The following is a 10,240-nucleotide window of genomic DNA, read 5'->3' as shown; positions in this document are numbered from 1 at the left end:
AAATTATATTATATATGTTATTATATTATAAGGTTATTCGATGCAAATAACGATAATAATAACTCGTACAATTATTTTAGTTATTTATGTTATTGGAAATTTATATTTATTTATACTAGAACTACTAGATTTATACTAAAAACGCCACGCTATTGATTCAAACTGCATTACATGAATATTACGTTACATGAAAACGTATAAATCACTTTTTTAAATCCATTATTACTTTTCTTATAATCAGAATATCTTTTTATATAGTAAACGTGCCTCTTATGCTAAAGAGAAAATAGTCAGAAATAAATTAATATAAAAAATTTATAATAAAATTCATTAAACAATTATATATATACTACATATACTACATATAATACATGGGCTGAAAAGTCCCGGGATTTTTAATGAAAACAAGCGTTTTTTGGGCAAAGTTATATTTATTCCTCAACATAGTTGCCTTCGAGGGCGATACACTTGGTATAGCGATTTTCCAACAATTCGATGCCCTTTCTGTAGTACGAAACGTCCAAGCCTTCGAAATACGCCTACGCAGACTGCCTATTGGACTCAGGCGTATGGTAATGGACCCACGTTTCATCCATCGTCACAAAACGTCGAAAAAAGTCCGCTCGATTACGCTGCAACAACGCCAAACCGGCCGTTGAATCATCAACGCGCTGCTGTTTTTGGTCGATGATCAGCAAACGCGGCACCCATCGCGCCGATAGCTTTTTCATCTCCAAAAGATCGTGCAAAATGTATTGCCCGTTCTTTTGAGATGTCCACGGCCTCAGCTAACTCGTGCAACTTCACTCCACGATTACTCAAAACGATTCGATGCACTTGCTTTACGATTTCCGCATTCGTAGCCTCTTTTGGCCTTCCAGAGCGAGGTACGTCTTTGGTGCTTGTACGACCCATTTTAAATTCACTAAACCGATAAACTGTTGTTCTCGAAGGAGCAGATGTGGGATAACATTTCTGCAACCATTTCAATGATTGTTCAAAAGTTTTTCCCATCAAAAAACAATGTTTGATCAAGATGCGATATTCCTGTTTTTCCATTCTTTTTACGAAGGCGAAAGTAGCGTCACTTAAACGACTGCAGCTTGTAAACGAATGAACGAAATGTCATGAAACTTCATACATAAACCAGTGATAGATGAACCTCTCGAAATGAATCATGTTCATTTTCTAGTGACGCCACTTATTGAAAAATCCCGGGACTTTTCAGCCCATGTAGTATATACACATATATACATATATACAACTATTTTTATTTATAGATAGAACTATTTTAGTTTTACACATATATAACTTTTTTGTCAAACAATTTTTAAAGATTTTAATTCTTTTTGAAATAACGCGAGTATCTCCGCGAGTGGAGAAAAATAAATTACAAACGGAATGAAGCTAATAAGACGTCGTGGCAACGGGGATTGCCCGATTAGACACAGCCAATTATATTGACCGATGCCTAAGGTAACCAGCACGATCAAGCACGATTAGCCAATCAAAGCCAGTTGTGTCCAATTGTACTGTGTCTATTCGGAAGTATCTCGTGGCAACAGATTGATAATTCGAAGCCAGTTACTTTTCATCACATTGTGATCGCTAGTGAAACACACTACCGCGTTACTTATCGCTTGATTCAAATTGCATCATATGAATATCATAAAAAATTGTATATAAATAGTGGATTTTGAAAAGCATACGTAGTAACACAATCGTACGAACGAATCGTCATAATTATATTTTTAATAAAATCAAAGATATAGTAAATACTTAAGTGAATTCGAATACACGCTGCGTATGCTTGAATATGACTGAAAATGTTACAAAATCTATAATTTTATAACTTCTTTAATCGTTTGTAGTTTGATTGTGGTTATCTTTTTATCGATGTTTTTCTACTATAATATTAATGAAAACGAAAAGCTGATAATAATTATATTCTTATATTTGCGATACATTCCAATGAATATATATCATTTTGTATTGTCATTTGTTCTCCTACAACAAAAATAGAAACTATTTACTTACTAAGAATTCTCTAATTTAATCTTAAAATATATATCCTGTGATCGCGACTATAAAAGGAAATCTAAAACATAATATTAAAAGATAATAACTTGCGATTCGTTAAAACTGAATTTTAAGGAATTTAATGAAAATATATGTATATATATGAATTTAACGAAAATATATGTATATGTATATGAATTAATATCAATTTGATTAACACATCAGAATTAGTAGAGTGAGAAAAACAACTAATTCAGGATTCAACGGAAGTCGATTGAGTGCAAACTTTTACGAAAAATGCAAATTATGTTTGGAACAATATTATGTGTTTTATTAAAAGGTTTAATACTGACAAAAGCAACTAATACGCCGAAGGTTGATATCACTTCGAACATCTTCCAAGAAGAAAATATTTCCATGTATCCAGATTTAAATTTCACGCAGGTAAAAGATATTTTCGCTTGATTAAGAAACAATTGAATGTTATTGCAGTAGTGTAACTAAAAATAAATAGTAATAAATTATATATTCTACCTATAATAGGATAAGATTAAAAAAAAAGTAATTCAATATAGAAGAAAAAAGTATGTACAATGTTGTAAAAAAAAGATGGATAAAGTTTCGAAATTTTGTTTACAAGTAGATGTTATATAGTATATTAAATTTAATTACAACGATATTTTAAAATTTGACTGAATTATTTTGTCTGTCTCTCTCTTTCTCTCTCTCTCTCTCTCTCTCTCTCTCTCTGTCTCTCTCTCTCTTTCTCTCTCTTCATATACATATATAATTATTATTTCTAAAAATAACAATTTTTAAACTTAATGAAATTTTCTGTCTACTATCTGCTACATTAAAATATACATACGATGGCGCTTCAACAGATTTTTATGTTATTTTTCTTCAATTTTTAAAATTTATTTATTTTCCTATATATATATCATATTTATTGATATATAGTAAGCTTTATACTAATGTAAATTTTATTTTATAAAATTAATTTAGAATGTTAGCATAATTTCTTTATGTTAAGGATATGTAATTATATAACGAAACAGAGCTACTAAATATCGAGATAGAAACTCTGTCTAATAAAAAAATCATTCATCAAACATTCTTCAAGTTGTATCTATTAACGCTGATATTTTCGATCGACAATATATTCAATAATAATCACTCGAATTTATATTAATTTTCATTGTATATATATCCATTTATATACAATTATATCCACATATTTTTATGGAGGCATTATCGGTTTATACTATCGATTCATACTATTATTTCCAGAATTTGTTTGTATTAAAAATATAACGATATTCGAGAAAAAACTTGAAAAAGTTATAAATAAAAGAATTTATATAATTCTATGACTCTAATATTTAATAACTGTAAAGAAACAATATTTTTATTTTTGAAACCTTTTTATTTTTGAAGTACAAACATTAATAAAACTTTAGTAATATCGGCAAATTTTTGAAAAGAAATTTGAATTACGTAAAATTGTTAAAATTGATAAAATTGAGAAGAGTTAACTAACCTATCGTAAAAAAGAATCAAATCGTTCGACAAATTGTTTTAATAATTGCAAAGAGCTGCACTTTCGCTTGCACTACTTGCTGTAATGATGCTAAAAGCTGTTATGATTCCTCATTGACTCTCGTTAACCTATTGATTGATTTTATTTTTGACATGAGTTATGTTAGATATATAAGATGCTATAAAAAAATTAAAAAATATATATTTACGATATGAATAAAACTACATCACATTCAATTTATATTACTTAGGAATGGTATATACCGGTATTATTAAGCAAACAAAAAACAAATGGCAATTTTTCGTTTAATTTTATAATTTATATAATTTAACAATAAATACAACCTTCAACAATATAATATTCACTTAATTCTTTTCGTACGTTATACTTTATGAAGGATATTTCAATGTCCGAGAAAAGTGATCATCATATACTAAATTTCAAATCTGACCGGAGTTATTCTGATAGTATGACTGTGAGAAATGGCCGAGAAGTCGATGAGGTTCCACTTGCAAATATTTCTATTATCCCAGAATCTATCGGTAAGTTGCAAAAAAATGCATAAAACATTAATAACAAAATCTATGACGAAAAAGTGTAAATATAATTTAAATTCAAGAGAGAATGGAAATCAAAAATATTTTCCAGTAGTAAGAAGAATATAAATTCTATTCCGTCCAAAAAAGAAATAAAAAAGCATAATATATATATAACAGTATACATAAAAATTGTCATAATTTAAAGTAAAGTCAATTTTATTAATTTGATACTCCGTTTTAAAGCAGTCGCAAATATTATACCTCTGATTTCTATAAACTATATATAAACTATAGGAATTTATCGAAAAATACTTGTCATTTTATTAAATGTTATTTATTCGTTTTTGCCATGAATTAACGATTACTTTTCTAAATCTGAAATGACACAAAAAATTCTTATATTATTTTTTAAAGGTCAATATTGTGCTAATTTCCATATTTTGTAGTTTACATTTATTTTTTTGTAGTTTAAATTTATTCCTTTATTTTCACATTATATTGTTTTTTTCTGAGTTAATTCACTTAATCTTATATATAATTATGTTAATACGTACGCTCTTAAAATCTCTAGAAAGCAAGCCAACATCTCTCAGAGCATTTGTACAATACGACAATAAATTTACAGAAAAAGTAAACGACATTTTTGTGACATTGAGGTAAGGAATCTAAATTCCCAATTGTTCTTTTATTTTTCTCTCTTTTTCTTAAATTCAACGACATATAAATATATCAAAATTTTAATTCTGTTATAATTTTGATAAATGTAAAGTGACTAAAATTTTATGCTTTTACAGATGGAACCGACCTGAATTTACCGATGAAATAATACAGGGATACACAGTGCAATGTTTTTTCATCGAGAACTTAAAAGAGATTCAAATCTGCGATGATAAAAATATTACAACTATAAAATTGGAGCACACGGTGCACAATCTAACATCTAACACGACATATTATTTTCGAGTACGTGCGCATACTAAAATTGTTGCTGGTCCTTACACGGATTTAATCAATGTGTCGACTGTGCATGAAAATCCAATACCTAAATTATTAGTCACATCGGAAAAAGGCATCCACATATTAGACGTGGATTTAAACATTACTAATTTCATAATGTCAGAGTACGTATACTGATAAAAAAAATAGTTATATTTATCATAAATTATTTTTAACACTAAGTATAAAATTAAAGTTATTATTATTATGCACAAGTTTATTATTATCAACATTATAGCAGTAATAACTATAAAATTAGAAATTTCAATTATAACTTTTTACTATACAATTATAATTGGTTCCTTTCTTTCAGAAATGTAGAATATGTCTGTTATTCGATACAGGAACGCAAAATTTATTGGATAAATGGAAGTGATCTAATGATATTGAAGATTAATGAAAATAATAACACAAAAATAGCTGGCTTTTATCGAGGAAAATATTTCTGCGTTGACTGGGTAGCAAGAAATTTATATTTCTGGCATTATTTACCCTACTCTTATATTGTAAAATTCGACTTAACAATGTGGGAAAATGGCATAATTAAATTTGATGAAATTTACAAAGCAGAATGTTGTATTTACCATTTAAATGTATTACCGTCTATGGGGTACGTTTACTACCGTTTATCTGAAAAAATAATTTTCCATTAAAGGTTTATGCATATTTGTAATTTTTCTATAATTTTACGTGGTTTTATAATTAAGATCATAAGTAAAAAAAATAATAAGTTGTAATATAATTAAAAGAATTTCGAATTTTTACTACGTACAAGTTTCTACTTTTGTTAAAATAATGTTTTACAGTGAGTAAAATAATTATATATTTTTCAGAATTTTATATTTCCTATTTCGCAATTTAAGAGGTACAGAATATAATATAATGAAATATCATCTCGATAGAAAAATTGAACAAATTGTTCCAGTAAATACATCCTTGTGCCCTGATAACAATTATGTTCCTAATGATATGATAATTGATGACATAAATAATGAGGAGCCGTTAATTTACTGGTTATTTTCTAATAGCATATTTGTGACAGACATTAACGTTTTTAAATGCAGTAAGATTTTACACATGAAAAACGTAAATGATAAATTCATACTTCGCTCTATTACAATTGACAAAACAAACATTTACATTTTAAGATATAATTCGAATGATATATACGTTTTGAAGAAGAAATATGCAAGTCTCAATAGCGTAAATGCAGAAAAATATGTTGAAAAGATAATAAGCGCAAGTAAAAATAAACGTTTTTATCAAATTGACGCTTTTGATCAATCTCTACAACCATACCCTCCAATGAGATGCCTGACACCTGACGAGAAAGTTTATAATTTTGAGAATGTGAATGCAACAACAAACAGCATCAGTGTGAATCTTCCGGAGCCGGTTGTAAAGAGTGGATGCAAAAAATATAATTTACCAACTACTATATATACTATCTCCATAAGCTGTTTAGACAACAATCTCAACAAGTCGGAGAAATTCAACGTGCTACGATATGTGACGTTCGAGCGATATTACGAGATTCAGAACTTAACACCATTTACAGAGTACAAATTGAAGTTTACTTTAAACAATTTTTACTTTGATCAATTATCAATAAATCCATTTGATTCGAATGTGATACCAATAAAAACTAATTCCGGTAAGTTTGATGCACCAGAAAACGTAAGTGTTCTAGCTTTAACGCCTACTATAGCAGTAGTTCATTGGATGCCACTCAAGAAAGTGAACTGCGTGACCGTGACCTACGAAGTGCATTGGAAGTCAGTTACATTAGTGAACGGCACGCAACACAAGAGCAAACAATTTATCAATGTGCCGAAACGTACGGCAGACGGCAGATTTTTCACAAAGATTAACTTGTCGCTACCGGTACAAGATTATATGATATACGTGCGTGTATATCCAAAAAATTTCAGTGATTTCTACAACGAGAGTTTAAGCAAGATCGTTCACATAGAACCAAACAATATTACTTTGAGCGGGGTCGACATAAATAGCATGAACATTTCGTGGATCTCAAACATTAATCTGACGATTTTTTGTATACTAGAGTACAAAGATATTGCAGCAGAAAAGTGGCAAACAATGAATTATATTAAAATGAATTATAACAGTGAAGTAATATACAAGGTCGAAAATTTACAATCGGGAACTTTATACAAGTTTCGCTTGAAATTGAGATACATCGAATACGAGGAAGATTTAACATGGCCGGCTGATGAAAGATTTACTTTTTCAACACGTGGTAGCAAACGTGATAAGTAAATGAAAATACCTATACAGCACAATAAGATTGCAGATATAGTGAAGAATAATTTCATTGAATCATTGCAATATTGCAAATCATTGGAATGGAGGGGACTTAATTTTCGCGGGGTCAGTTTTCCCCCTAGAAAATAAAGTATTACGGACATTTTTTCGTACGATGTGTATTTCTTGAGATATTTCGATGTCTGAAAATAAAAAACTCATCTTGTATTTATTTACATGTGAAAAATGCATAAAAATGCATAGAAAAATATAATAATATCTAAATATAATATTATCTATTCTTAATAAAAACATATATTATCTTTGAAGATTAATATCGTATTAGTAAATGAAGTGAGAACATATTTGTAATATTGCAATATTGTTACAAAAGTAGTTGTAATATTCTGCATAGATATTATGTTTTAATTTTTTTAGATATGAATATGCCTAAAATTTAAAAAATTATATTTTGTATTAAAGTTATAAGTAAAATTAAATTTGTAAAAACATACACAGACGAAGATATTAAAATTATATTTTTGCTTAATATAGATATTCCGAGCACTCCTGGAATAATAGCGAAAGAATATTACTTATTATTCATGTTAAGTTTTATCGTTATAGTTACTATAATCTGCATCTGGTACTTTTATTATTGTAAGTATTTGATTTAGGTATCGACTTGAATTGTAAATTATACATATATATAACTGATATAATATCTAGAGATTTACTGCAAATAGTAATTTACTTATATAAAACTAAACGAATAAATTTATTAAAAACAATAGATTTTATAATACATATTATTACATAATTAACTCGAAATTTCATAACAGTGCATCGCAGAGATAATGAACAATATTTGTCTTCAACAATGAACGATATGGAATTGAAGATTCTACATGTACCTTGGCGAAACACTCAATTCATGATTGACAATTCTACGTTACATTATAATCCAGATGAATGTGCGGTAACCATAGTCGCACGTAAACAGATTACATTTACAAAACTTCTTGGAAGCGGCGCATTCGGAAAGGTAAAAATTAATTTTTTCAAGCAATGTTTCAAATTAATTTTTGAATTAACAAAACAGATATGTATATTCTAATAAAGATATAAATTACATAAATTTTTATAATAGATTATAAGTAATATAAAATTTAGATGAGACAACAAACATGCACTTTGTTATACATTTTTCGTTGAATTATTTAATATAAAGTAAAATATAATATTACTTGACATTAAACTATATACATTTTCTAATGAAGTACGCATGTAAATTTGTGTGAAATATTTTGCAGGTGTTTCAAGGAAATGTGAAGAACTTAGAAAGATCGGGCACAGAGATATCCGTTGCAATAAAAACGCTTCGGAAAGATGCTTCTTCCTATGAGAAAAAGAAATTGTTAAAGGAAGCCAAGCTTATGAATCATTTTCGACACAAACATATATTAAGATTGTTGGCCATTTGCTTAGATGGGGATTCTCCGTTATTAGTGTTGGAATTGATGGAAACAAATCTGTTACAATATTTGAGAGATTGTCGAAATTTGGAAGCGTCAGATTCGGCTGCTTTGCGTTTGCAGGATTTGCTCGCCATGTGCGAAGATGTTTCGCGAGGTTGTTGCTACTTGGAAGAGTTGCGTTTCGTACATAGAGATCTAGCGTGTCGCAATTGTTTAATATCTTCGAGGAATCGAGAGAATCGTGTCGTCAAAATTGGGGACTTTGGACTAGCTAGAGATATCTACCAGAATAATTATTATCGCAAGGTATACAGTTATGAAAAAAAATTAATAATTTAAAAATTAATTCTTTTGAAAATACATTCCATTTTTTTATCATAATAGTATCGTGCATTGTTTCTTTAAGTAATATAGAATATAAATAATTTTTATTTATGTAAAGCAAGACATAAATAAACGTTTTTTTCATTTTGCACATATTCTATAAATGAACAACTTAAATCAAAATATTAAATTTTCGTTTAAATCATGTTTTAGAAAGAAGAATGTTGTCTTCCTATTCGCTGGATGGCACCCGAATCTTTGATGATTGAAATATTTACTTCTCAAAGCGATGTTTGGTCATTTGGAGTAATAATGTGGGAAATTACATCGTTGGGTGAGAAACCTTATACTGACAAGACTGAGAATGAAGTGATATATCATGTACGTGCTGGAGGCAGGTTGCCGATGACTCTTAACTGTCCGCCACCATTGTACCAGTTGATGCTACGTTGCTGGAGTGCAGCGGATGCTAGACCAAATTTCAAATTTTGTCTGGAAAATATTATAGCATTAAGAAAGAACATGGAAGATGCCTTACTGAGTCCAGTCGATGTTATTTAGTCGATATAATTAAATTAATGTTTATCTTCTTTTTCGAACGATTCAATAAATGCAGGAAAATTAATTTTAATATTTCTAAATTAATTCTGTTATTTTTAGGTTTAATCTTAATATTAGATTTATTATAAAGAATTCGTTTGTTCTATTTTAATATAGCTAACATTATTTTTATATATTTTTATTATAATTTTCATATCAGTATAATATTTTTATGCTTAATACCTTATATAATACAATGTACTAAATTAAAATTAAATATAATTACAAAATAGTATTACTATTAATAAATAGATTGTATGCATATTGTCTTTTAGTTTCTAATTATTTCCAATCACTATACATTTCTATCCAATATATTCTCTTCTTCGAGTTCTTGAATTATTATATTCCTTTATGTTTATTGTATTCCTTTGTGTTAACATCATACAGATTACCATCACTTGTCATGCTTATTCCTTCCTATGGAGTCCATTGGAATACTTTCGTTCTCAGGTATAGATATTGAAATCACTATAGTT

General features: G+C 28.4%; 2 protein-coding genes across 3 annotated transcripts; both read left to right on the top strand.

Annotated features, from left to right (window-relative positions):
* Positions 1-2,452: 2,452 nt before the first annotated feature.
* On the top strand, positions 2,453-5,972 carry LOC112639228 (proto-oncogene tyrosine-protein kinase ROS-like). The gene is made up of 6 exons (XM_025412516.1): positions 2,453-2,463; positions 3,957-4,101; positions 4,670-4,754; positions 4,893-5,219; positions 5,408-5,704; positions 5,960-5,972. Exons 2-6 carry the CDS (start codon positions 3,966-3,968, stop codon positions 5,970-5,972), a joined length of 858 nt encoding a protein of 285 aa, XP_025268301.1. The 5' UTR covers positions 2,453-2,463; positions 3,957-3,965.
* LOC112639229 (proto-oncogene tyrosine-protein kinase ROS-like) lies at positions 5,961-9,722 on the top strand. Of its 2 annotated transcripts, XM_025412518.1 has the most exons (6): positions 5,961-6,157; positions 6,243-7,366; positions 7,915-8,019; positions 8,202-8,404; positions 8,673-9,143; positions 9,375-9,722. In XM_025412518.1, exons 1-6 carry the CDS (start codon positions 6,153-6,155, stop codon positions 9,720-9,722), a joined length of 2,256 nt encoding a protein of 751 aa, XP_025268303.1. In that variant the 5' UTR covers positions 5,961-6,152. The 2 variants fall into 2 exon arrangements, with proteins under 2 accessions (XP_025268303.1, XP_025268302.1); XM_025412517.1 differs by having other exon boundaries at positions 5,961-7,366.
* Positions 9,723-10,240: the final 518 nt, after the last annotated feature.

This window comes from Camponotus floridanus, unplaced genomic scaffold (genome assembly GCF_003227725.1).
Source record: "Camponotus floridanus strain SB8 unplaced genomic scaffold, Cflo_v7.5 scaffold519, whole genome shotgun sequence".
Lineage (NCBI taxonomy): Eukaryota > Metazoa > Arthropoda > Insecta > Hymenoptera > Formicidae > Camponotus > Camponotus floridanus.
This window is presented reverse-complemented; position numbering and strand designations above follow the sequence as displayed.